The sequence below is a fragment of the Indicator indicator genome, chromosome 37 (genome assembly GCF_027791375.1).
Source record: "Indicator indicator isolate 239-I01 chromosome 37, UM_Iind_1.1, whole genome shotgun sequence".
In the NCBI taxonomy this organism is placed as follows: Eukaryota; Metazoa; Chordata; class Aves; order Piciformes; family Indicatoridae; genus Indicator; species Indicator indicator.
In genome coordinates this window covers 3,789,328-3,816,630 of record NC_072046.1, presented here as the reverse complement: position 1 = coordinate 3,816,630, position 27,303 = coordinate 3,789,328, and the positions used below count along the sequence as shown (strand labels likewise).

The following is a 27,303-nucleotide window of genomic DNA, read 5'->3' as shown; positions in this document are numbered from 1 at the left end:
ATGGCGGACGACAGTGAGACAGCAGTGAGGCGGCCACCGGTGAGGCCTCCGCGGCCGTCGGCGGAGGAGAACGACCATGAGCACTGCAGCGACTGCGAGAACGAGGCGGAGCGCGGCTCAAACCGGGGGTGAGCGGCGGTCGGAACCGCCCGTCACGGCGGCGGCCGGGCCCATTGAGGAGGGCAGTGGCCGGGAAGTGAGTGGCGCCCCGCCCCAAGGGCGCCCTGATTGGTCGCTGGGCAGCATCCCGCTCTGCAATTGGGCGAGCGGCCTGTCGGTCTCGCGGAGGGGATGGGCCCCCGGTTCCCTTTCACGCCTGTTCTGGGAGCGTGTCCCGAAGCTAAGCAGGGTCGGGCCGGCCGTGGTGTGGATGGGTGACCGCGGTGTTTTCGGGGTAGCCAGAACGGGGCCGCGACTGCCTTTTTTTGGCCAGAAATTAGCCCAGTTTGCTGCTCTTCATACTCGTGCTTTAGGGTGTGTCTTCTCACATTCCCCTTGTGCCCAATCACAAGCCTCATCCTCTTCCCAGGATCTCCCACACCGTGGTGGCACCCAGGGTGGGGGCACGGTTGGGGGCGTTATCCTGCTGCCCGGAGCCTCAGGCCTCCCTCAGCTGTCACTGTGCCCTGGGAGAAGCCCGGGTGCCTGCACACCCATCCCGTTGTTATTCTAAACACAGCCCAGGGTTCCGCAGGGCTCAGCCAGCATCATCTCGTGGTATGAGGAGCACGTCTGGAGGTGTGAAATGGTGAAAGAGCAGTGATTAGGCTGGGAGTGAGCACACGTGGCCAGGCAGGTCGTTATCTGGGTAGGAAGGCTCTGAAATCCCTAACGTAGCACCCACGTTACTCACTGCTTTTAATAAGGCACAGAGCTGCCTCGCCGTGCCCATGGCTGGCAGGAGAAGCTTCCTCCTCATTCTTGCTGGCTTTGCGTGCAGCAGGGCACGCCAGTGCATGGCTGGTGCCACATCACAGGTTTCTAGAGGTTTCCAGAGGGGTTGTGCTTCGTGTGCCTGAGCTTCACTGGGCTCCTCTTCCTGCTGGCCCCCTTCCTCAGCAGCTGCTTTACCACCCTGGAGACTGTTGGCTTGAGGAGCTCTTCTGCCTCCATCAGCAGCTCTCCATAGGCTGATGTCCTGTCCACTAACTGAAGTGAATGGAAGGTCACCCAAGAAATATCACAGAGGCTTTTTCATGACAGCACAGATGCCTCTCTAGATTTTATTTGCCTCCCGGGCGTGGCACTGTCTCTCACTCTAATAGGTTTAGCTGTGCTTGGAGAGATTTTTCTTTTCTTTCCCTCTGACATGATTAGGTTTGTGGAAACCAGAGCCAAGCAGAGAGGAGACACAGTGCTCAATCACCCTTGCTTCCAAGCCTGGCCTGCCCTTTGCCAGGAAAAGCTGTGTTCTTGTGCCCTTGGTACCCTAGAGTGGGCACCACGTCGCCTGTGCCCCCAAGGAGGTAAAATGCAGCTCCCTGCCATGGTGAGAGCAAGCATTGAAGTGCATCAAGCTAACTGGGCAGCCTGGGAGATGTCCAGTAACAAATATACTTGGAGAGTCTGGATTGCTTGAAAACAATATTTAATGGGTGGCCACCAGGAGGATGGAGACTCCTTTTGTACAAGGAGTCTCATGGAGAAGATAAGAGGTGATGGGGACAAGTTACTGCTGGGGACATTCCCATGGGACTCCAGAAGGAAATGTTTCCCCATGAGAACAGTCAGATACTGCAATCATCTCCCAAGGGAAGCAGTGGGGTCCCCTGCACTGGACAGTTTTCAGACTCAGCTTGACAGGGTGCTGGGCCAGAACCATCACCTGGAAGGGCTGGACTAGATGATCCTTGGGGTTACTTCCAACCTGGGATTCTGGGATAATACTGAAGTGTGGCTGATGGGCAGGGTGATAACAAGCACAAACCAGGGAGGCTTTGGAGCTTCCTGGCAAATCTCCTGTTCCTCTTGAAGCCTAATGCAGGATCTCAGAGAGAAAAGACCAAGCAGTAGGGAAGGTGATGGATTGCATTCTTGGTGCACATCAACCCAGTTGATTTCATACCTTTGTGTTACACCAGGGTGTGGGAATGTTTCTGCTCATGCAGGCCCCAGCTGAACACTGTCCCCAGAAACTGGGCAGAAGTGCCCTGAGCTGCCAGGGTTTGCAGAGCAGCACTCTGAGTCCTGCTTCTGCCCAGTTCATGTTGGGAGTCAGTGGATCTTGGCTCTGAGGTTTAAAACATAAAACCATTCCCTAGCAGGAGCAGTACTTCCTTTCCTTTTAAGGCCAGGAAAGAGGAATTGGGTTTCCTCCACCTCGGTCCTGTATCAGCACTGGGAAGTGGCTGCACTGCTCTCAGCTGTGGCTGGCCAAGTTGATTTCCCAAGAAAAAAAGATCTCACTTTGGTATTTGTTGTGATTTCCTTTGTGTGGGGAGGGCTTCTGTCCTGTCTCTGGTGTCTGCAGAAGGTTTGTTCCTGTTGTAGATAAAAGGCACTGGAAAGGCTGAGACCTGAGCATGGGCTCTGCTCCCGGAGCTGCTGCAAGCCTGATGGGTTCCCAGGCAGTGAGTGACAGGGGTGACACCAAGGATTTGAGTCTCCCAGCCCCATGGACCATGTCTGTCATTGACAAATCCACCTGGAGAAAGGTTTTGGGTGGGAAAAGTTTGGGAATGGTCCTTTAGGGTGTTGCTGGGTGGGGCATGGGAGAAGCAAAGGGGCAGCTGCCAGGTTGGGCATTCCCTGCCTGTGCTTGCACCATGAGAAGATGGTCCTGGCCCAGCCCCCCTGTGACCTGCAGGAAGTGACAGTATCATAGAATCACAGAATGGGTTGGCTTGGAAGGGACCTCAAAGCTCATCCAGTTCCAACCCCCTGCTGTGGGCAGGGACACCTCCCCCAGCCCAGCTTGCTCAAGGCCTCATCCAGCCTGGCCTTGCACACCTCCTGGGAGGGAGCAGCCACAGCCTCCCTGGGCAAACTCTCCCCAGGTGAGAGGTGTCAGGTGGGACACAGCAATGGCATCTCTGCAGCAGGACCCCTGCCTGAGCTGCTGCCTGCAGAGCCTCCCTCCTCCCTCTCGCCCCTAACGAGATTACAGCCTAAGCACCCTGCCTAAGATTAGCCCCAGGTTGGGCAGAAGGATTTGCCAGCACCTAAATCTGGAGCAGGGATCTACTCTTTCTCACCTGACACCTCACAGACTGGGAAGCAAGGCCATGTGGGGAAGGAATCACAAACCCCACGAGCCTCTGTGTTTCCAGCTGGGTTTTGAGGAGGATCCAGCAGTGTGGTCCTGTTTGCTGCCTTAGGTGTGGGATGGGCAGAGGGCCTGAGAGCAGTGTTTCAGTTGGTGTAAGGAAGGATCTTTTATGATCACTGCAGTGCAAACACTCTGCCCCTGCCACTAAAATCCCCCCCAGTGCCAACCCAGAGCTTCCCACTGGGCTTTGAGAGCTGAGGGAGCTGCAGGGAGCTGGCCACAGCTGGAGTCATCCTCCCTTGTGCTTTCCTTCCCCCCTCCTCCCCCCCTTTCCCAAATAAAGCTCTGGGATGTGGGAATGCAGGGGAAGCATCACAGATCCAGGTGAACAATAAGGGGGTGTGGAGCACCAGTTTGTTACTGGAAGCATCTGGTGTTTATCAGCCTCCAGAGGGACTGGGCTGGTAGAGGACTATCAGTCTTGAGCAAGCCCAGGGAGGTTCTTTAGGTGCTTCCAAAAGTTTTACTGTGGACCTTGCTCAGGTTCTGGGCATTACTTTCTGTGCAGTGGTTAATGTCAGCTTAGGAGGAGCAGAGAAGGGAGGTGCAGGGATAGGTGATGGCCATGATGGCAGTGATGCCTTTCCCAGGAGAAGGGGAAAGTGTTTTCCTTCATCAGAAGTGGAACAGACATGATCCTACAGGCAATGGGAAGATGTCTCACACAGCACAGCCAATGCAGCCTTCTCCACCTGCTTTATCTCTCAGAACTGGGAAGGAGATGAGGGAGGCAAAAAGGGAGGACCAAAGGTGTGAGTGCAGCCAGGAAGGCTGTGGGGCAGGAGCTGGCCTGACAGTTAACCCTTCCTGAGAGGTGAAGCCAGCTTCCTGGGTCACATCAGCTGTGGTAGCTGAATTTTGGATGGTGATGGCTTGTCCCAGGGCAGCAGTGAGGTATTGCTGTCAATCTGGGGAGTGTCTGAGGGGCTGCAGCTACACTGGAGCATAAAGAAGATATTTGCTTTCCTAAATAGACTTTAGAATAGAAAATACCTCAAACAATACCTTAAAGTACCTTTAAAATAGAAAGAACTGTCACTTCCCTAGGCACAGGGAACCTTTGGGTTTTCCAGCACTTCTTTCATGCTGGTGACTCCTCTGCTGGGTTGGTTTTCATTTCCTGGCTGGATCTGGACCCTTCCCAACACTGCAGCCCCGGGAATGCAGAACCTCATCCCACTTTCTGCCACCCTGATTTCTTCCAGGTCATGACACCTTTTTTGCTCATAAATCAGGGAGGCTTTTTCCCAGCACTTCCACCTGCAAGGCTGATGTGGGGGGCAGTGAATTGGTTGGGCTGAACTCATTAGCAGCTAGCTGGGAGCTGGCAGCTCTGATTTATGGAGCAAAGCGACGCCGGCTGAATGTGCTGTGGCTGGGAGTGCTCCCTTAGCTGCATCTGACACTTGCAGCATCCCAACGAGGAGGTGACCTGGGCAAACATCTCTGTCTCCTTTGGAAGGGCTGGCTCCCAGCATCTGCCCTCAGATGTGCTCACAAATCCCCCTGCTGCTGTCAGTTTGTGGTGTGAAATATGGCCAGAAGTCAGTTGGATGTTTATTGGGCTGCTGGATCGATGAGCTGAGGCCAGTGGGATGAGGATCAACAGGGCCAAGGGCTGGGCCTTGCAACTGGGTCACAACCACCCCAGGAATGCTCCAGGCTGGGGGCAGAGTGGCTGGAAACTGCCCAGCAGAAAAGGACCTGAGGGTTCTGGGTGACAGCAGCTGGAGATGAGGCAGCAGTGCCCAGGGGGGCAAGAAGGACACCAGCAGCCTGGCCTGGAGCAGCAATGGTGTGGGCAGCAGGAGCAGGGCAGGGATTGTGCCCCTGGACTGGGCATTGGGGAGGCCACAGCTTGAATCCTGGGTTCAGTGCAAGAAGGACATTGAGAGGCTGGAGCAGGTCCAGAGAAGGGCAACAAAGCTGGGGAAGGGTCTGGAGAAGAGGACTGGGGAGGAGCAGCTGAGGGAGCTGGGGGTGTTCAGTGTGGGGAAGAGGAGGCTGAGGGAGACCTCATTGCTCTCTACAGCTCCTGAGAGGAGGTTGGGGCCAGGTGAGGGTTGGGCTTTTGTTCTCAGGAATAGGCAGCAGGATGAAACAGCTTCAAGTTGCCTCAGGGGAGGTTTAGGTTGGACATGACGAACAATTTCTTCCCCATGAGGGTTGCCAAGCCCTGGTCCAGGCTGCCCAGGGAGGTGGTGGATTCCCCATCCCTGGAAGGGTTTCAGAGCCCTGGAGATGTGGTGCTGAGGGCCGAGGGTTAGTGGTGCCCTGGCAGTGCTGGGTTAGGGTTGGACTCCATGAGCTGGAAGGTGTTTTCCAGCCAAAACGAGTCTGTGATTCTGTTGCAGCCCCACTCTGGTCTGGCTCATCTCAGCACCTCTGTGTGGCCATCCTGGCTGGCTGGGGATCTGCCAGGTGCTGCCTGTGCTGCTCTGGGAGGAGCTAACCCCCCCCTGCATTTGTCACCCCCATCGATCCCCTGTCAGCACTGCTTTGCTCTAATTACTTTGCTGTCACTCCCCGGGGCAGGCACAGCCCTCTGCCAGGGAGGGAGGGGAGGTGACAGGGTGGGAGGGGAGGTGACACATCCTTCCAGGGATGCTTCAGCAGCACCGTGGGATGCTGATCCCCACAGAGCTGTGGCTTCAGGGCCGCTCCTCTCCCTGCCATGCTGCAGGTGCTCTCTTGTGTTTCTGGAGGAGGAGGAAGCTTCTCCTCAGCTCCCTCAGCCTGCCCTGTGTGGCTGCTTGGTCCCCGTGCTGGTGAGCAAATGTTTGCTCTGTCCTGGGATTTCCCAGGGGCTGTGCTGAGAGACAGCAATCTTTGTTCCCCAGCACATGCTCTCTGCTGCTGTTGAGGTTTTGTCTGCAGTAAAACCTTCCCCAGATCATCTGCTCCATGTCCTGCAAAGCAGCTGTCTCTGCTCCACAACGACAGGCTGGGATCAGTGGGCCAAGGGTGACTGTGTGAGGATTAACAAAGCCAAGGGCTGGGTCCTGCACACACAGACACAGAGGTGTGCACAGCTGCATGTGGATGGGAGCTTGGGCACAGATGTGGCTGCACACACACAGGTTCATCAAGGCCAAGTGCTGGGTGCTGCACAACAACCCCAGGAATGCTCCAGGCTGGAGGCAGAGTGGCTGGAAACTGCCCAGCAGAAAAGAACCTGAGGGTGCTGGTTGTCTAAAGATGAGGCAGCAGTGCCCAGGGGGGCAAGAAGGCCTCCAGCAGCCTGGCCTGGAGCAGCAATGGTGTGGGCAGCAGGAGCAGGGCAGGGATTGTGCCCCTGGACTGGGCACTGGGGAGGCCACAGCTTGAATCCTGGGTTCAGTTTTGGGCTTCTCAGTGCAAGAAGGACTTTGAGAGGCTGGAGCAGGTCCAGAGAAGGGCAACAAAGCTGGGGAAGGGTCTGGAGAAGAGGACTGGGGAGGAGCAGCTGAGGGAGCTGGGGGTGTTCAGTGTGGGGAAGAGGAAGCTGAGGGAGACCTCATTGCTCTCTACAGCTCCTGAGAGGAGGCTGCAGTGGGGTGGGGGTTGGGCTCTGCTCCCTAGGGTCAGGTGATAGAAGGAGAGGAAATGGCCTGGAATTGTGCCAGGGGAGGATTAGGTTGGAGATGAGGAAAAATTTGTTTGCTTCCAGAGTGGTCAGGGATTGGCAGAGGCTGCCCAGGGAGGTGGTGGAGTCCCCATCCCTGGAGGTGTTCCAGAAATGTGTGGCCATGGCCCTTGGGGGTGTGGTTTAGAGGCCATGGTGGGGTTGGGTTGATGGCTGGACTGGATGCTCTTGGAGGTCTTTTCCAACCCAGACACTTCTATGATTTTAAGGTGACAGCTGCCCATCCCATCAGGTTTCTTGCTGTCCACAGCCATCCCTTCACCCAGCCCCCCTTGCTTCATCCCTACAAACCACATTTCCCTTGTTTCAGGACTCCCTTGCTGCTCAGCACAGGGCCTTTGTTAATCCTTCTTCACCTCCCAGCTCTTTCTTTCTCCTGGCCTTGCTTTAATAAATAGTTGGATACTGCTCCAAGATATTTTCCAGCCTGTTTCTCTTTTTCTTCTCCCCACTCCAACCTCTTTCCTGCTATCTTGTGTTTGGTAAAGGCATTATTAAGCTGGTTCAGGACCAAGTGGTGCTTGACAGGGAGGTTTCAGGCTGGTTGGTGCCTTCAGTTCACTGCCAGCCTCCAGGCAGGTCAGAGCTGTGCACTTGGCCCTGCTCTGAAGTCCTCAGTCATTGTGGGGGTGCAAGGAAGGAGCTGCTGCTCTGCTGTAGAGTGATAAACACACTGCCTTGGGTCACCAAGTTGTGATGTGGAGCAAGAAGAGAATGAGGTCCTTGGGGTCAGGAGGGCAGGGCCATATCTCACAGCATCTTGCCTGGCAGTCCTGCTGGTTTCCAGGCAGACCAGAGTGTGGCTGATGATCATAGAATGGTCTGGGCTGCAGGGGACCTCCAAAGCTCATCCAGTCCAACCCCCTGCAGGCAGCAGGGACATCCCCAGCCAGATCAGGCTGCCCAGAGCCCTGCTGAGCCTCACCTCCAGGGATGGGGCCTCAACCACCTCCCTGGGCAACCTGTTGCAGTGTTCCAGCAGCCTCCTGGTGCAGAACTTGTTCCTCACATCCAATCTCAATTTGCTCTGCTCTCATTTCAAACCATTGCCCCTGCTCCTGTCCCTGCAGGCTTTGGGAACAGTCTCTCCACCAGTGGTGGGCTTGAAGCTGTAGGTGCTGTGGATGTTGCCACTCGATGCAAAGAGCAGCTCCCACCTGGGGTTCTCTGTGGCTCTGTCCTCTCCCTCCTGAGCCAGTCAGCAGTTAGTGTCCTCAGCAAGAGCAGCAGAGGGGAGGTGCTGTGGCTTTACTGCAGAGCAAATGTGACAGCACTGACAGGAACAGGACTGAGCTGAATGACCCTGGGGGGCTCACAGGTTGTGCCCTCAGCTTCCTCTGCAGGAGAGACCTCTTGTGTGTGTTGGCTGCTGGCAGAACTGTGGGGCTCTATCATTCCCTCATCTCTCTGCTCCCATCTGTGGGGTTGAATTTCCACCTGAGCTGTGACCTTCACTGAGGCCATAACCTTGTTTTGGGGAGCATGGGCAGGGAGGCTCCTGCCTTGAGGTGCCCCTGCTCTGCTGCAGTGATGTCACCCATCCTGCAGTGAGCTATCACACATGTGCCATGCTGGGAGCTGGCACTCCTCCTGTGTTCTGGTGTCGTGTTGCTGCCTGCTTTGCCTCTGTGCAGGCTTTGACACCTGTGGCTGCTCTGGGGTGGTCATCACCTGGATGTCCTGGGAGGGGGAGCAGTGCCCTGGCGCAGCCACTCCTCACCCTGTGTTCCCAAAGAGATTTGCTGCTCCGGCTCCAGCATAACAGTGTGATAATCATTTACCAAGGGAGCAGCCACCTCTCTCTCTAGAATGTCACTTCTGCAGGTGAGGTGACAGTTGGTGCAGTGTCCATCACTCTGTGCTGTGCCTGGACCTGCTGCAGTACCTTCTCACCAAGGCTGGACCAGTGTTTGCTGTTCCACATCCATCCTTGGACTTGGAGGGGAGGAGAAAGCAGCCTGCCAGTGCCTGAAGGGGACCTCCAAGAAAGCTTGGGAGGGACTTTTGACAAGGGCTGGGAGTGCCAGGATGAGGGTCATTGACTTTGAGCTGGGAGAGGGGAGACTGAGACTGGAAAGGAGGAAGAAATTCTTTAGAGTGAGGGTGGGGAGACACTGGCACAGGTTGCCCAGGGAGGCTGTGGCTGTCCCCTCCCTGAAGGTGTTCAAGGCCAGGCTGGATGAGGCCCTGAGCAGCCTGGGCTGGGGGGAGGTGTCCCTGCCCATGGCAGGGGCTTGGAACTGGATGAGCTTTGAGGTCCCTTCCAACCCAACCCATTCTGTGAAGAACTCAAACTGGGCATTGCTGATGCTCCACAGGGTGGATTTGGGCCTGTGGAGGTGATGTGACAGCAAGGACATGGTCACCTGCAGTGTGGGGCAAGCTGCCCACCCCTGAGCAAACCTGTGGGGTGGGAGGTGCTGGCACTGGTCCCCTTTTGGGCTCACTGCTGGGAGGGTTGCCAGGGAGAGGAGAGAGGACTGCACCCCGCTGTGCACTTTGTATTCCCCCTGCTGGGGACTTGGAGTCTGGGCAGGGAGTTTGTCTTTCCTTTAGAGAGCTTTGAAACCCTCTGAATGTTCTCCAAGAGCAAACCCCAGGGCTCCAACGATGTCTCTTTTGTCCTCTAGTGGCTTGAGTCCAGCAAATGACAGCGGAGCCAAAAAGAAGAAAAAGAAACCCAAAAGGAAGAAAGAGAAAGGAGGGGATCAGGCTGACCAGGCCCAGGACCAGGCAGTGAAGGTGAGCCCCAACCCTTCCTGGAATCACAGCCCCATCCTGAACATCCTGAACAGTGTAGCTTAGGGCAAGGACAGAGCTTCCCAGCCCTGGTTTTAGACTCTTGGCTGCTCACTGAGCTGCAGGTTTGGAGCTGTGTCCCAGCCTGGCTCTGTGTGGGAGCTGCTGCTGCTGCAGGAGGTGTTGGCTGCGGGGCCAGCGTGGGCCTTGGCTGCACACCCTGGCCACTGCCTCTGTGTGGTGAAAGGCTCAGGCTTGGTGCCTCTGAGCTGTTCATCCCAGACACCAGCTGCCTCCTCCCAGGCAGGGAACTGCCAGCTGCCAGCTTCCTGCTGCCTGCAGCCAGCACCCCCAGTTCCTTCTCCTGCTGCTGTTGGTGTTTTGCTTGATTAACAGAAGAAGAGCAGCAGGGTCAGAGCAGGGTCTGGCTCACCCCTCTTGGCTTTGCCCCAGTCCTGCCTTCCTGAAGGAGCCTGAGACACACAGTCTGTCCCTCCCAGCACTGGCAGTCACCCCTCTTGTCCCCTCTGCTCCTGTGGCATGGCACACACAGAGATCTGCACACCAGCAGGGGCTGCTTAATGTCTGATGCCCAATTTCCTTCCAGATATTCCTGGTTTTGACTTCTAACTGTGCAGAGCATCAAATTGGGGCTTCCATTGCTTCAAACCAGCTTTACCAGGAGTCAGGGAGGAGCTGGGGTTCTGAAGTCAGTGCAGAGCAGTATCACCCTGCTTGGTCTACTTAGGGAGGAGGAAAGTGACCTTCACTTTGCTACATCCTTTCTATCTTGTCCTGATCTGCAGTACCCAGGGACTCCTGGAAGCTGCAGATTGCAGACACAGATCCAGCTGAGACAGAGGAGGCTGAAGCAGTGAGAGAGAAAAGGCACCATGGGAAGCCCAAATGCTGGGTGTGGGTTGACCCAGGGTCTCTGCAGAGCTGTGAGCAAAAGCAAGGCAGGGAGGTTGCTCCTGGGGCTCTCAGAAACCTCCTAACCACAGCTCAACAGCTCAACAACCACATTGTTGAGGAGTTCACACATCCTCTTCAACCCAGGAGTGCCTAGAAACCAGATCTGGGTGTCTGGCAGGTGCCTGGTCAAAGGGTTCATCTGTCTTGCTCAGGGTTATGAGGGGATCAAGACTGGGAAAGGGTCTCCTGCCCTCTCTCCCCACCCTGGCAGTAATTTGAGGCACAGTCAGCTCCAGGTTCCTCTGATAAGAGGACCTCTGATACAGACCTGGTGGCTCAGCTTAATCATTTTGTCTTTCCACCCTCCTTCTCTGCCCTCAGGTGAACTCTTTACCTGCTGAGAGGATCCAGGAGATTCAAAAAGCCATCGAGCTCTTCTCTGTGGGCCAAGGCCCTGCCAAAACCATGGAGGAAGCCAGCAAGAGGAGCTACCAGTTCTGGGACACACAGCCAGTGCCCAAGCTAGGTATGTCCAGTCCTGCAGCATCCTGTGCTCCTTGGGAGAAGCTTTGTGGTGCTCAGGCTGCTCAAAGAATCCCAAAGGAGCTGGTGTCTGCCCAGCAAGCCCTCACTTGCTGTCCTGCCTGGGCTTCAAAGGCACCAGTGATACCTGTCCACCTTCAGCATCATGGCCAGCCCTGCTGCCAGAGGGCTCTGCAGGTGGCTGGCAGGGCTTGAGTAGGACAACAGACATTCAAATTGATTTGACATTGTAACAGACATTCAAATTGATGCCCTCTGCATTTGGATGTCCCTTAACCTCTGTCTTTAGACATTGAGTTGGGTCCCTCCAGCCCTGCACAGGTTTCATGCAGAGTGCTGCCAGCCTTCTTCTTGCCAGGTCCTAGGGGGCCAGGAGCTAACCAGCTTCCACTTTCTGGTTCCTTGGTGAGGAAGGTAACTCAGGATGGGGTGGAGCCAGCCAGGCATGGACTCCAGGAAGCAGATCCAAGTCCTGAGCTGCCACAGCATTGGTTTGCTGAGCTCCCCTCAGCCTCTGGCACAGGACAGGAGATACTTCATGAGCACCCGCACCCCTCAGGCTGCTGTGTGCAGCTGAAGATGGGGAATCCAATCCAGGCTGGCTGGACCCAGGGGCTGAGGTCAAAGGGATGAGGTTCAGCAAGGCCAAGTGCTGGGTGCTGCACTTGGGTCACTACAACCCCAGGAGTGCTCCAGGCTGAGGGCAGAGTGGCTGGAAACTGCCCAGCAGAAAAGGACCTGGGGGTGCTGGGTGACAGCAGCTGGAGATGAGGCAGCAGTGCCCAGGGGGGCAAGAAGGCCTCCAGCAGCCTGGCCTGGAGCAGCAATGGTGTGGGCAGCAGGAGCAGGGCAGGGATTGTGCCCCTGGACTGGGCACTGGGGAGGCCACAGCTTGAATCCTGGGTTCAGTTTTGGGCTTCTCAGTGCAAGAAGGACATTGAGAGGCTGGAGCAGGTCCAGAGAAGGGCAACAGAGCTGGGGAAGGGTCTGGAGAAGAGGGCTGGGGAGGAGCAGCTGAGGGAGCTGGGGGTGTTTAGCATGGAGAAGAAGCTCTCAACAGCTCCCTGAAAGGAAGCTGGGGCCAGGTGAGGGTTGGGCTCTTGTCCTCAGGAATAAGCAGCAGGATGAGAGGAAATGGCCTCAAGTTGCCCCAGGGGAGGTTTAGGTTGGATCCAACAATTTCTTCCCCATGAGGTTTGCCAAGCCCTGGTCCATGCTGCCCAGGGCAGTGCTGGATTCCCCATCCCTGGAGGGGTTCCATAGCTGTGGAGATGTGGTGCTGAGGGCTGTGGTTTAGTGGTGCCCTGGCAATGCTGGGGTACGGGTTGGACTGGAGGAGCTTCAAGGGTTTTCCAACCAAAACAATTCCATGATTGTCACCCAGCCCTCTCCTCCTCTCACCAAACTCACTGTGCTCTGGTGCTGCCCTCTCCCATGGTCCTCGCTCAGGAGCAGGCTGTGGCACCAGGCAGTGCTGTGGCTGGGAGGCTCTTCAGGGCTGGGTAACAAAAGTGCTGTGGGATGCTGAGGGTGCAGAGCAGCTCAGCACCTGCTCAAAACAGAGAGGACAGCCAGGGGTTAGAGTTTCTGGAAGCTACCCTGGGTGGGTTTGATGGGGTCACTTCTCGCTCTGGGCTTTTTCTTTGCCTCCTGATTGCCTGGAAACCTTTTCAATCCCTTTTTGAAGGGAATTCCTAATTAGCCTGGCTTGCTTCCCCTGGCAGCACCCAACTGATGCCACTCTGCTGGCATCCCCCAGAAAGCTGATGCTCAAACCAGCATCTCTTGGCTGCATCAAGGGTTTTAGGAGTCAGTGTTGCTTCAACAAAAGTTGTCTTGTTCCCTGCAGCTCCTTTGGGAGTGCAGTGGGAGGGAACCCTGATGCTTGCCAAATGGCAGGAGCCAGAACTGGCAGGGGGAGAGGCACCATCCAATGGAGCAGTTCATGGGAAAGGGCTGGACAGGGGTGACACTGGGAATGGGGAAGGATAAAGTATCAGGTGTGGGACTGGTGGATGTAGCTCAAGCTCTGATCACCTCCCTGTTGTCCAGTCAGCTTGCATTGCCCTGGAAGGAGTTTTGATGCCACAAGAAGCAGGTGGCACATCCAAAACTGGGTGGGTCCAGTGGTGAACCCTGGCCCCCCACCCCAGGGACCTGAGCTGGGAGGTGTGAGGCATATTGGTGACCAGATTGACATGTCCTGGACCTCAGACATGGCTCTCCTCATGGCTTCCTGCTGTCTCTTGCAGGAGAAGTGGTGAACACCCACGGTCCTGTGGAGCCAGACAAGGACAACATCCGTCAGGAGCCATACACCTTGCCCCAGGGCTTCACCTGGGATGCCCTGGATCTTGGGGACAGAGGAGTGGTGAGTGCAGGCAGGCTGGGGGTCTCTGCTGCATGGTTGGCAGTTCCATGTTTGGACTACCAAGGGTGGTCTGAGGCATGGGAAGTTGTCCTTCACCACAGCAGGCAAGGCTGCAGCTGGGTGAGTGTGGCATCTCCTGGGAGTTAGGTGGGTCTGACTTTGGAACACAGTGCCCAGAGAGGTGGGAGCTGCCCCATCCCTGGAACCATCCAGGTCAGGTTATTTGGGACTCTGAGCACCTGCTCCAGTTGGGGATGTCCCTGCTGACTGCAGGGGGGTTGGACTGGATGACCTCTAGAGGTCCAACCCAAACCAGTCTGTGACACTGTGACTGCCCCCACTCTGCAGTTACCTTTCGCCCATCCCACACTAGCCTCAGCTGGTCCAGTTTCTTCATGGGGATGAACAGAGACTTCTCCATGTGCTCTTTAAAGGTAAGGATGTCTGATGCCACAGAATCACAGAATTGTCAGGGCTGGAAGGGACCTCAAGGCTCATCCAGTCCCAACCCCCCTGCCATGGGCAGGGACACCTCACACTACAGCAGGTTGCTCAGAGCTACGTTTTTCCTTTAGGAAAACTCCTGGCTTCAGACATCCTTACATTTAAAGTACACACATTCCTCCAGGCTGTGACCTTCCCCCCTACTCCCTGGGAGGTGCCCTGAGGGCAGCAGGTTGGATCTGTGTCCTTGTGGTAGTTTTAGGCACAGTACTAGGTTCAGGAGCCTGCAGCAGGGACACAGCTGCACTCTGCTGCCATCACCGCAGCCACGCACGGAGCTGAGGGTCCTGCCTGGGGGGCATCTGGGCTGTGTGCTGGCCAAGTGAGTCCCTTGACCTGTGTGTTGTGTCCTGCTGCAGCTGAAGGAGCTGTACACACTCCTGAATGAGAACTACGTGGAGGATGATGACAACATGTTCCGCTTCGACTACTCCCCCGAGTTCCTGCTGTGGTGAGTGGCAGCTCCGCCGCCACGTGCTGCTGAGCCTGATCCCCCTGACAGCACCACAGCTGCTCTTTCTCCTTTCCAAAATCTCTCCTTCCCCATCTGCCACCTTCTGTGCTGTCCCAGGTACACTGTGGGGGAAAGCTCCTCTCACCTGGCCCTGGCTTCTTTGAGATATGGAAGCCTCAAATTGTTGTGGGTTTTTTTTTTTTTTTTCCTTCCGTGGTTGGATCCCTCGACTGTTAAATTCCCAAGTAGCTGAGGAGCTTCCCAGTGCCTGGAGCTGTAGGGTGAAGGTGGCTGCCAAGTAAGGTTGCCAGCAATAACACTTGGAGATGTGTTGCAGCAGAGCTGCTGCTTCCTCAGGGCGTTTTTGGATCAAGGAATTTGGATTTCCTCCTGTGTCACAAGTGAGAACTTGCCTTGGCCATGGGGTGGCCACAGAGTTGCCCCAGATCCTGGCAGTGCTGCTGTGTCACCTCACTGTCACCCTCTCTCTCTCCTGCCTGCAAAGCCAGGCCTGTGTCAGGCAGTTGGAGTGGGACACAGAGTGTCTCAGGGCAGGGTGGGGAGACAGGAGCAGGCACACTGAGGACCTTTGATGGGATGTGGCTTAGGAAGTGTGTCTGTTCTCCAGGGCACTGCGTCCTCCGGGCTGGCTACCCCAGTGGCACTGTGGAGTCAGGGTTGTCTCCAGCAAGAAGCTGGTTGGATTTATCAGCGCCATTCCAGCCACCATCCACATCTATGACACGTGAGTGCTGCTCCCCCTGCCCCCTGGGGGCATCTGGGGCTTCCTGGGAGTGCTGAGGGAGTGCCTGGCTGCATTGTCCTCCCTCCTGACTCAACCCAGCCACTGTGGAGATGCTTTGCTGCTTGGAGGAGTGTTTGAGGTGTGCAGTGAAGCTCTGTGCCAGGGCAAAGAATTACAGAATGGTCAGGGCTGGAAGGGACCTCAAGGTTCATCCAGTTCCTCTCCCCCTGCCATGGGCAGGGACACCTCACACTACATCAGGTTGCTCAGAGCCACATCCAGCCTGGCCTTAAAAGCTTCCAGGGATAACGCTTCCACCACCTCCCTGGGCAACCTGTGCCAGTGTCTCACCACCCTCATGGGGAAGAACTTCTTCCTAACATCCAATCTGAATCTCTCCACTTCTGGTTTTGCTCCATTCCCCCCAGTCCTGTCGCTCCCTGACACCCTCAAAAGTCCCTCACCAGCTTTCTTGTAGCTCCCTTCAGATAGTGGAAGGCCACAAGAAGGTCTCCTTGGAGCCTTCTCCTCTCCAGACTGGACAGCCTCAACTCTCTGTCTTGTAGTCAGCCGCTGTGTAGGCTGCTTCCTGAATGAGGGAGGTCAGCTTTAGAGCTCTGCCTCACAGAAGTCCTCCAGAGCTGGATGCAGAACCATTTTTCCCTGGAAAAATCTTGGCTAACAGCTTAAAGGAGACTTCTCCAAACCCATCCCTTGCTCCTCAGTCTTCCCTGAGGCTTTGACTACTCTGTCTTTTGAGGGGGCTGAAAGTATCTTGTCCAGGGTACAGGACCAACCCTCTCAGATCACAGAATCAAGGGGAAAGAAGGGACCCTCAAAGGATCCCTTGTCCAGTCCCCCTGTACTCAACAGGGACACCTCCAACTAGATCATGTTGCTCAGGGCCCCATCAAGTCTGATCTTGAATGTCTCCAGGGATGGAGCCTCCACCACATCCCTGGGCAACCTGCTCTGGTTTTGCTCCACCCTCATTATGAAGAACTTCCTCCTGATGTCCAATCTAAATCTCCCCTGCTCTAGTTTCAAACTGCCCTCGAGCTCAGGGTAGGTGTGTCTCATGCTCTTCATTGCCTCTTTCCCAAGAGAGAAGAAGATGGTGGAGATCAACTTCCTGTGTGTGCACAAAAAGCTGCGCTCCAAGCGGGTGGCTCCGGTTCTGATCCGCGAGATCACGCGGAGGGTTCACCTGGAGGGGATCTTCCAGGCTGTTTACACAGCGGGAGTGGTGCTGCCAAAGCCTGTGGGGACTTGCAGGTGAGTGTCTGGTCCTCTCCAAAGAGGTTTGTGGTCTGCAGACCTGCCCTTGCTGAGATCCTCTCTGTGGCCTATAGCATGTGTGGGAAGCTTTGGGATAAGAGAGAGCGATTCACAGAATCGGAATGGTAGGGGTTGGAAGAGACCCAAAGAGATCATCCAGTCCAACCCCCTGCCAGAGCAGGGGCACCAAGGGTAGGACACACAGGAGCATGGCCAGGTGGGTCTTGAAGGTCTGCTTGAGGTGGAGACCACCACCTGTCTGGGCAGCCTGCTCCAGCACTCTACCACCCTCAAAGTGAAGAAGTTTCTCCTCATGTTCAGGTGGAACTTCCTATGGTCAAGTTTATTCCAGCCCAGCTTCTCCTCCCCACCCCATCCTTCCAGGATTAAGCTCAGTAGCTTTGCCTAAGCTGCTCATGTATCACAAGACAGGAGACTTGCTGCAGCATGAATGCTTCAGGCTGCCCTTGTCTCTCTCTGCAGGAGCTGCTGGCCTCCTGCAGCCAGCCTGATGTTCTCTCTTGCCCTCTCATGGCAGCTACGAGCACCTCCTGCCCATCCTGCTGCTCAGTGTCTTGGTTTAAAGAGCTGACAGAAATACTTCTTACTCCCAAAGGAAGTAAAATTGGAGAGAAATATAGAAACTGTGTTCAAAAATAGACAGGAAAATACAGAACACATGAATCCTTAACATCTAATACTGCACTACTGCTCTGCCCTGGTGAGACCTCACCTGGAGTATTGCTTCCAGTTCTGGGCTCCCCAGTTCAGGAGGGGCAGAGGACTACTGGAGTGAGTCCAAGAGAGGGCTACAAGGATGCTGAAGGGCCTGGAGCACTGCCTGGTGAGGAGAGGCTGAGTCCTGGGGCTGTTCAGTCTGGAGAGAAGACTGAGAGGGATCTGATCAATGTCTATCAGTAGCTGAGTGCTGGGGGTCAGGAAGGAAGGGCCAGGGACAGCCTCTGCTCGCTTGTGTCCTGGGATAGGACAAGGAGCAATGGATGGAAACTACAGCACAGGAGGTTCCATCTCAACATGAGGAAGAACTTTTCTACTGTGAGAGTCACAGAGCACTGGAACAGGCTGCCCAGAGAGGTTATGGAGTCTCTGTGGCAGTTTAGGCTGGGTGCCCCCTGCCACTGCTGCATGAGATACACCTCTGGTGTCCTGGGTGCTCGCCCAATAGGGGTGGACACAGGAAATGGCGTATTTCTACCCATAAATCCTGCACCCTATAAGGCCATCTGCAGAGTCATTCTCTTGCTCTTTCTTCCCTCTCTGCTCCCATGGGAGATGTCCTCTCTTATTGGGTAATGCCGGGGGAGTATCTCAGGCCCCTTAGGCCTGACTAGGCCTAATGCCAGGAGGAGAATGGAGGGGGGGGGCAGTCTCAGACCTGGCCAGCCTGAGACTTGCCTAGCAGCGGGAGGGGGAAGAAAGAGCCCTGGGGGGGTTTGGGTTTACCCTCAGGTGGGACGAGGGAAGGATTGGGAAGCTTTTGGGAATTATGTTAGGGGCTCTGTATGCTTTGGGATGTTCTTGGCACCATGCTTTGTAGTGTTCTGTAGCTTCACCAATTGCTTTTCCATTTAAACTCTCCATCACTCTCCAATCCGTTTGTGTGAGTCTCATTCTTTTGTCCCTCTCGGGGCAAGAGAGGATCTGTCTGGCCTCAAACCAGCACAGGCTTTCCAGACCCATCTGGATGCATTCCTGTGTGACCTGTGCTGGATTCTATGGTCCTGCTCTGGCAGGGGGTTGGAGTGGAAGATCTCCAGAGATCCCTTCCAACCCCTAACATCCTGTGAGCCTTTAATACATATGCAAGATACATAAAAATCTCCCAAAAACCTTCCCCCAACGAAACTAAACCACAAGCCCAAGTCAGTGCTCATTTCCTACCCTGCCACCCCCATTGTCTCCCTGGCCTAAGCAGGCTGTAATTGTGCAGGAGAAAATTAGTCAGGTCTCTGAAGGCCATGTGAACAGGCCTATACTCGCCCATGGTTTAGCAGAGAAGGGACTCCCTCTGGAGAGCAGACAGGAGGGAGAAAAGAGAAGGAGTTGGCCTTGCTGCCAGCTTATAAAGAGACAGCAGAGTTGTGGGATTGAGTAACAAAGTCACCATTTTCCTGTCCATCCCCTGGACCATGAGCCAGCAATGTGCTCTGGTGGCCAAGAAGGCCAAGGGCATCCTGGGCTGGATTAGAAGGGCTGTGTTTAGTAGGTCAGAGAGGTTCTCCTCCCCGTCTGCTCTGCCCTGGTGAGGCCACATCTGGAATATTGTGTCCAGTTCTGGGCTCCTCAGTTCAAGAAGGATGTCAGGCAACTGCTTGAGAGAGTCCAGTGCAGAGCCACAAAGATGATGAAGGGAGGGGAACATCTTCCTTAGGAAGAGAGCCTGAGGGAGCTGAAGGCTCTTTAGCAGGGAGAGAAGGAGCCTGAGAGGTGACCTCATTCATGTTGATAAAGATGTGGAAGAGACCTTAAAGATATCAAGTTGCAAAGGCCTTGCCATGGGCAGGGACATCTTTGCTTCTTCAGCTTCTTCCTCCTGCACAGAGAGGGTTCAGGCTGCTGAGATGCTCCAGATTCACACATCTGATGCTCACTATGAGCATACAGCAGAGGAGAGCAACTGGAGGAAAGGGATCTGTGCTGGGCAGCAAACTAAAGAACAACTCAGTGGCCAAGAGCAAAGCTTTCTTCTAAGGGGTGACCTCATTGCTGTTGATAAAGATGTGCAGGGTGAGTGCCCAGAGGCTGGAGCCAGACTCTGCTGGGTGATGCCCAATGCCAGCACAAGGGGCAGTGGTGGAAGCTGAGGCAGAGGAAGTTCCATGGAAACAGGAGGAAAAGGTTTTTTAGCCTGTGAGGGTGACAGAACACTGGAGCAGGCTGCCCAGGGGGGTTGTGGAGTCTCCCTCTCTGCAGATACTCAAAACCCCCCTGGATGTGTTGCTGTGTGACCTGCCCTGGGTGACCCTGCTCTGGCAGGGGGGTTGGACTGGGTGAGCTTTTGAGGTCCCTTCCAGCCCTGGCAGCCTGTGATTCTGGTCCTCCTGGTGGACTCAACCAGGCATCTGCCTCAAAGCATGACACTCAGGAGCAAGCCTCTCACCCTGAGTGTTTCTGCAGGTACTGGCACCGGTCCCTGAACCCTCGGAAGCTGATCGAGGTGAAGTTTTCCCACCTGAGCAGGAACATGACTATGCAACGCACCATGAAGCTCTACCGCCTGCCCGAGGTGGGTGCCAGCCAGGCCTGGGAGCTCAGCAGTTGCTCCTCCCTGAGCAGGGGGTGAGGCTTGGGAACTGGGAGACACAAACCTCGAGTCCTCTGCCTGCAGAACTAGGGCTGGCCTCGTGTGCTGAAGGGCCCTGTGGCGCCGTCATACTTTGGTTCATCTCTCTCTGTTTTTTTTCCCTGGGTACCTGCATTTTAAGGGCAAACTCTTGCAGCTAGAGGACCCTGTGAGCTTTTGTTTCGTGGTGAGTCATATCCTGTCCTCCTGGTAAAAGGAGAAGGCAGATGTGACAGCCTTCATCTGCCCAAAGACGGCCTGGCAGTGACCTTGGGTTGGGTTAGTCTCTCGTTCTTCACTCAGGCTGAGTGGTTCTGTCACTGCTGTTGTCCTGCTGGGGAAGTTCCCCAGCTGGATACAGGAGAGAAAACAAACAAAGCATTAAAATTGCCACCACCTTCCCTGACCTTCTTGGCTCCCTTCTGTCGGTCAGAGTTGCTTGTTTGGGTCGGAGAGCTCTGCTTTGGTGCTGGGCAGCACAGGCACCAGCTGCTCTCTGTACCTGCCTGTGGCTGTGCAGGACCTCAGAGCCAGGGACAGTTTGTGCTGCTTGATCTGGGCTTTGCTTGAGCCATCCCAAGTCTGAAGTAAAAAATTGAGTCCAAAATAACAAAATTGAGTCCTTGGGCTGCCTGGGGCATATCTCCCAGCCTCTCACTGCTGTGAGTGGGAGCAGAGACCACCCAGAGGGAAGCAGAGATATTGTGTTGGTGGTGGGCAGGAGGCCACTTCCAGCAGGACTTGGCCTGGCTCGTGGGGGCTTTGGGATCCCCTGTGCTGCTCTGTGGTCTCTGCTATTGGTGTCACAGCTGATTGCATCCCTCCTGCTGGGCAAGCAGGGCTAGGGGGCAGAGTGCTGGCTTGTGGGACTGGAAAAGGGCTGATCTAAGCAGGGAACATCTCTGTGTTGCTTGTCAGAGGGCCCTTGGGTGGTGGGTTTACACCAACCAGAATGTGGAATTTGCCCTCTGAGGGAAACAACTACACAGGCTCAGAATTTGGCAGTTAAATGCAGATAATGTTTACAGAAGTAGATTGAATACAGAAGTAGATTAAATACAAAAGGTAATAAACATCTACCAGTACATATACAACCAGGCAATAGCTCAGCTATCCCCCTGTACAGACCCCACCTTGTCCACAAGAGGAGCACACAAACCCTTCCCCAGAGGGCTGTGTACCAGCTGAGTTCTCTCCCCTCTTCCCAGCCACTGTTCTTGCCAACAGCCCAAACAACGATTGGCTGGGGAGAGGTGAAAGGTGAAAACAAAGTTCAGAAAGGAGGCAAAGAGGAGAAAAACAGAAGAGAGAGAACAAGCTGTGCTCCCAAACTGCAGAGAAATTTGCAGAACCCATGAAATGGAAGAAATTTCAGCTCTTACATTCTGTGAAATTCCACCCCCCCACACCCCTCAACATTAACTTTGCCAGACCAGCTCAGGTGGAAGCAAATGGAAGCTCCATCTCCAAGCAGAGCTACAATCTACAGTGGAATGCACTCAGTGGGTACAAACTGTACAGGAGTTACAATATTTACAGGGATTTACAAGTAACAAACAGCACAAGGACCCCCCTAGCCAAGAGACCAGAGGAGCTGGAACAGCTTCTCCCTTCCCTGCCTCCTCCCCTACCCCCTGTACACAAGGGACAAGAGACAGAAGCAGAGAAGTTCATAGCAGTCACAACAGTGCAGCCAAGGTCAAGCAGAGGCACAGAGTTAGCATCTCCCAGCCTGAGGAAGAGAGAGAGAGAGATTGTTTGGGAACCAAATCTTATGGGAGATCTCTCTCCAATGGATTGTTTAGAATTATCTTTATTTTCCTTTTTACACCCAGTAGTGATTTATTTGCATTTTACTACTTTCTGTTCAAGAGCTGTGAAAAATTTTAAAGGCATAGCCTAAAACTACCACAGGCTTCTCTGAGATAGGATCACAGAATTGTCAGGGTTGGAAGGGATCTCAAGGATCATCCACTTCCAACCCCCCTGCCATGGGCAGGGACACCTCACACCAGAGCAGGTTGCTCACAGCCACATCCAGCCTTGCTTTAAAAACCTCCAGGGATGAGGCTTCCATCACCTCCCTGGGCAACCTGTGCCAGTGTCTCAGCACCCTCCTGCTGAGGTTGTCCATCCCACTGGACTTGAATTCTCTGTGAAAACTTCTTTACAGTTAGGACACTAATCCCTGAACCTGTAACACCTTGGGTGATCAAAGCCCCCATGCAAGCCACACAAACCTTTTGTCTCCCTTTCTGCAGACTCCCAAGACCCCTGGCCTGCGGCCCATGGAGCACAGAGATGTCTCTGCTGTGCACAAGCTCTTGACTGAGTACCTGGAGAAGTTCCACCTGACGCCTGTCATGAGCCGAGAGGAGGTGGAGCACTGGTTCCTACCTCAGGAGAACATCATCGACACCTTCGTGGTAGAGGTGAGGGGCAGGAGCAAGATGAGGAAGGTCTTTTCCTGAGCTGCTGCTGCCTCCCCTGGCAGAATGTGTGGTGAGCTGGGAGAGTGGTCCAGGAAGGTTACTGCTCTGAGCAGTGAGATGATCTTCCAGGGTGGGAGGTTTATAGAATCACAGAATTGTGAGGGCTGGAAGGGACCTCAAGGCTCATTCAGTTCCAACCCCCCTGCCATGGCCAGGGACACCTCACACTACAGCAGGTTGCTCACAGCCACATCCAGACAGGCCTTAAAACCCTCCAGGGATGAGGCTTCCACCACCTCCCTGGGCAACCTGTGCCAGTGTCTCACCACCCTCAGGGGAAGAACTTCTTCCTGACATTCAATCTGAATCTCCCCACTTTGAGTATTGCTCCATTCCCCCCAGTCCTATCACTCCCTGACACCCTCAAAAGTCCCTCCTCAGCTTTCCTGTAGCTCCCTTCAGATCCTGGAAGGCCACAAGAAGGTCTCCTTGGAGCCTTCTCTCCAGACTGAACAACCCCAACTCTCTCAGTCTTGTAGTCAGCAGCTCTGAAGGCTACTTCTTGAATGAGGGAGGTCAGCCTAGAGCTCTGCCTCACAGAAGTCCTCCAGAGCTCTTTGGAGCCTTCTCCTCTCCAGACTGAACAGCCCCACCTCTCTCAGTCTGTCTGTCTCCGTGGGAGAGGTTTGAGCTGCTAGAGGATGGTTCTCCATCCTGGGCTGCCCTTGCATGCAGCCTGTGCATCACTCAGCCCAGTGAAGCCCCTCCAAGGCTCTGGGCAGACTCTTTTCCTGGCCCTGTTGTGCTGAGATGTCACTTCTGGCTTCCAGAGCGCCCCAGGGGAGGTGACAGACTTCCTGAGCTTCTACACACTGCCCTCCACCATCATGAACCACCCGACCCACAAGAGCCTGAAAGCTGCTTACTCCTTCTACAATGTCCACACCCAGACGCCGCTGCTCGACCTCATGAGCGATGCTCTCATACTCGCCAAGTCGGTGAGCCATGGCACCCTGGGCACTGCCCAGCTCCCTGGGCACCAGCAGGCTCCACTGGGCAGCTCCCTGGGTATCTGGCATCTCCCTGCGCACCAGAAAGCTTCACTGGGCATCTCTCTGGGCACCAGGAAGCTCACCAGGCAGTTCACCTGGCACCAGGAAGCTTGACTGGGCATCTCCCTGAGAACCAGGAAGCCTGACTGGGCATCTCCCTGGGCACCAGGAAGCTCCACTGGGTGTCTCATTGGACACCAGGAAGCTCACCAAGCAGCTCACTAGGCACCAGGAAGCTTTACTGGGCATATCCCTGGGCATCAGGAAGCTTTATTGCGTATCTCCCTGGGTACCAGCAAGCTCCCCAGGCAGCTCAGTGGGCACCAAGCAGCTCAGTGCTCACCTGGCCACCCTTGGGTTTGTGCCCAGGGCTGCTCATGGGGCAGGACCTGTACCAGGGACATACAACCCCCATCCCTAGCTGCTCTGCTGCCCAGGAGAGGGATCCAGGGGTAGCCTGAACCTTCCAGCTAGAGGTGAGCTGAGCTCAGTGTCTGCCCCAGCACTGTTGGGATCTGTCCACAGTGCTTGGAGGGAGGGTGGGAACAGCACAGAATCACAGAATTGTTTGGGTTGGAAAAGCCTTTGACAAATGCAGGGGGGGGTTAGCTCCTCCCAGAGCAGCACAGGCAGCACCTGGCAGATCCCCAGCCAGCCAGGATGGCCACACAGAGGTGCTGAGATGAGCCAGACCAGTGTGGGGCTGCAACAGAATCACAGAATCAGTTGGATTGGAAAACACCTTCCAGCTCATGGAGTCCAACCCTAACCCAGCACTGCCAGGGCACCACTAACCCTCGGCCCTCAGCACCACATCTCCAGGGCTCTGAAACCCTTCCAGGGATGGGGAATCCACCACCTCCCTGGGCAGCCTGGGCCAGGCCTTGACAACCCTCAAGGGGAAGAAATTGTTCCTTGTGCCTGACCTAAACCTCCCCTGGGGCAACTTGAGGCTATCTCCTCTTGTCCTATCCCTTGTTCCTTGGGAGAAGAGACCAACCCCCACCTCCTCCAGCCTCCTCTCAGGTAGCTGCAGAGCACAATGAGGTCTCCCCTCAGCCTCCTCTTCTCCAGGCTATGAATACCCCCAGCCCCCTCAGCTGCTCCTCCCCCAGCCCTGTTCTCTAGACCCTTCCCCAGCTTCATTGCCCTTCCCTGGACACATTCTGGCACCTCAAAGTCCTTCTGAGAGCGAGAGCCCAAAGCTGAACTCAATATTCAAGGCATGGCCTCACCAGTGCCAAGCCCAGTCCCTGCCCTATCCTCCCTGGATGTTTAGTCACTGCCAAGATCTTCCCTGCTGGCCTCAGCCCCTTCTTGTAGGGCTGCAGAGCTGGGCAGGAGAAGAGAGGTGATGCAGCTGATGGGTGGGAGGAAGCCCTCCAGCAGCTGAGCAGGAGGAGCTGAGGGCTTGCCTGTCTCCATGTCCTGGCTGTGCAGAAGGGATTCGACGTCTTCAACGCCCTGGATCTGATGGAGAACAAAACCTTCCTGGAGAAGCTGAAGTTTGGGATCGGGGACGGGAACCTGCAGTATTACCTTTACAATTGGAAGTGTCCCAGCATGGCACCAGAGAAGGTGAGTGCTGTGGGGTCCCCAGGGTGCAGGGCAAGGGGGCTTGCCCCCAAGGAGCTGAGGTTGCTGTCACACACAGCTCTGTGTTCCCAGCTGCTGTCACTGCAGTGTCACATGCAGCGGTGGCTCTGCTGTGCCTGTGCAGGGGATGTCCCCAGGGGGGAGCAGTCACCACTGGGCCACCCAGGCTGGGCTTACTCTTGGGCTAGTGCAGGTCCAGAGTCCCTAACCTCACACATATCTGCACAGATGACCTTTTCCCATTCTGGCAGGAGGCCAGGGACAGAAGGCAGAGGTCTGCAGGGTGACAGATGTGACACTGGTGGTTGTAACAGTGACAGATTGCACCAGGTTGGAAGGGACCCTTAAAGGTCATCTTGTCCAAACCCCCTGCACTCAGCAGGGACACCTCCAGCTAGATCAAGTTGATCAGGGCCAAATCTTGAATGCCTCCAGGATGGAGCCTCCACTATATTCCTGAGCAGCCTGGTCCAGTGTCTCCCCACCATCACTGTGCAGAACTTCCTCCTGATGTCCAACCTAACTCTGCCCTGCTCCAGTTTCAAACCACTGCCCCTTGTCCTATCCCCACAGCCCCTTCTGAACAGTCCCTCCCCAGCCTGTCTGCAGGTCCCCCTCAGATACTGAAATGCAGCTCTAAGGTCTCTCTGGAGCCTTCTCTTCTCCAGGCCAAACAGCCCCAACTCTCTCAGCCTGTCCCATAGGGGAGGTTCTCCAGCCCTCTGATCATTTTTGTGGCCTCCTCTGAACCCTCTCCAACAGCTTCAGGTCCTTCTTGTGTTCCCATAGTTGCACACAGCACTGCAGCTGAGGCCTCACCAGAGCAGAAGTGGTGGCTGTGCCCTGGGAGCACTCACAGGACTCAGGTGTCCCCACGTAGCCTGCATGTCTGTCTGTCCTGGTGGGGTGAGACAAACAACCACCCCTCCAGGGACCCTGAGGGCTGCTGGGTCAGTGCTGAGCAGGACCCTGTCCCCACAGCCAGCAGCAGCTCCCTCCCCACGCAGCTGCTCTGGGCACCTCCTCTGCCTGCCCTGTGCCCTTGTTCAGCAGCACCCAAGTTCATCTCCAGCCTGAAGATGTGGTTAAGCATCTACCCAGTCCTCAGCCACCTTGGGGAGCAGGGGGCTGCAGAGCCAGAAGGCTTCCTGTAGTCTGCCTGTGCTACAGAGCTAATTAATTAATTCAATTTATTAACAGGTAATAAATGCCTTAATGGCAGGCACAGGGCTTTGGATCCCTTGGCAGAGGGTGTGAAGCCAGCTCTGTCTCTCTGGGTGCAAGCCAATGTGCCTCAAACCAGCCTCACTCTGCCTTTCAAACAGCTCCCAGGGCTTGCTGGGAGGTGCCAGCAAACCCTTTTCTCCCTGGGAGAGCTGAGGGGTTACAGCTGCAGGGAGCTGCTGCCCCATGGTGGGGCTGCCTGTGGCTCCAGCACGTCACAGCCTGGGACCTGTCACCAGCAATGTCTCATCACACAGCAGCTGCAGAGCACTTGGCAGTGGGGCCTGTCCTGGTACCAGGCTTTGGGGTAGCAGCTTCTCCCCAAATCTGTTGTTACTGGCTTAAAACCACTGTGGGTTTGTGAATCAAAGCTGCCTGGCCATGGCACACCCCAAACACTGGCCACCTCTCCAGAGGAGAGCTGGGCTGGGTCTGTGCAGCCACACAACCAGGCCTCTCCCTGCTCCCACACAGAACTGAATCAGAATCACAGAAGGGTTTGGGTTGGGAGCAGCCTCCAAAGTCATCAAGGCCAACTGTCAACCCAACCCCACCATGGCCACCAAACCATGGCCCAGAGTGCCGTGGCCACACATTTCTTGAACACCTCCAGGGGTGGGAACTTTACCACCTCCCTGGGCAGCCTGTTCCAATCCCTGACCACTCTTGTAGCAAAGAAATTTTTCCTCATCTCCAATCTCACCCTCCCCTGGCACAATTTCAGGCCATTTCCTTCTAGCCTCTGAGACTAAAGAGCAGAGCCCAACCCCCACCTCACTGCAGCCTCTTCTCAGGGAGCTGTAGAGAGCAATGAGGTCTCCCCTCAGCCTCCTCCACACTAAACACCCCAGCTCCCTCAGCTGCTCCTCCCCAGTCCTGTTCTCCAGACCCTTCCCCAGCTTGGTTGCCCTTTTCCCAAAGCCAGGATGGAAGCTCTCACAGCTGCAGCTGAGCCCTGCCAGCCAGCTCATGGGCAGGGAATGCTGGCACTTGGCCACCTCTTGACCTGCTGTCTCCTTGCCCCCCAGGTGGGACTGGTGCTGCAGTAAGCAAGCCCTTGCCAGGAGAGCCATGCCCGGCAGAGGTGCTGCCATCGTCCTTCTTGGAGCCGGAGCTGTGCCAGGGGAAGGTGGCACCGGAGCAGCCTGGGGGTCCCCGCCCGGCGCCGCTGCCAGCCTGCGGCCTCCTTTGTTTTGGTTTAATTGCATCCTCGTAAAGCCGTGATCAAGGGAATGTAACTGCTGAAGCTAGCT

The 27,303-nt window shown here is 55.5% G+C and overlaps 1 protein-coding gene across 1 annotated transcript; it reads left to right on the top strand.

Annotated features, from left to right (window-relative positions):
- Window positions 1-27,108, top strand: NMT1 (N-myristoyltransferase 1). The gene is made up of 12 exons (XM_054396482.1): window positions 1-128; window positions 9,524-9,635; window positions 10,929-11,073; window positions 13,343-13,461; window positions 14,325-14,416; window positions 15,048-15,164; window positions 16,269-16,439; window positions 19,581-19,689; window positions 22,008-22,178; window positions 23,009-23,176; window positions 24,671-24,808; window positions 27,079-27,108. Exons 1-12 carry the CDS (start codon window positions 1-3, stop codon window positions 27,097-27,099), a joined length of 1,491 nt encoding a protein of 496 aa, XP_054252457.1. The 3' UTR covers window positions 27,100-27,108.
- Window positions 27,109-27,303: the final 195 nt, after the last annotated feature.

Bases quoted from the DNA above. Each gene is read 5' to 3' on its own strand.
- NMT1 (XM_054396482.1), top strand. From the start codon at position 1: ATGGCGGACGACAGTGAGACAGCAGTGAGGCGGCCACCGGTGAGGCCT. The intron at 129-9,523 runs GTGAGCGGCGGT...TTTGTCCTCTAG, and splicing joins GAGCGCGGCTCAAACCGGGG to TGGCTTGAGTCCAGCAAATG. The intron at 11,074-13,342 runs GTATGTCCAGTC...TGTCTCTTGCAG, and splicing joins ACAGCCAGTGCCCAAGCTAG to GAGAAGTGGTGAACACCCAC.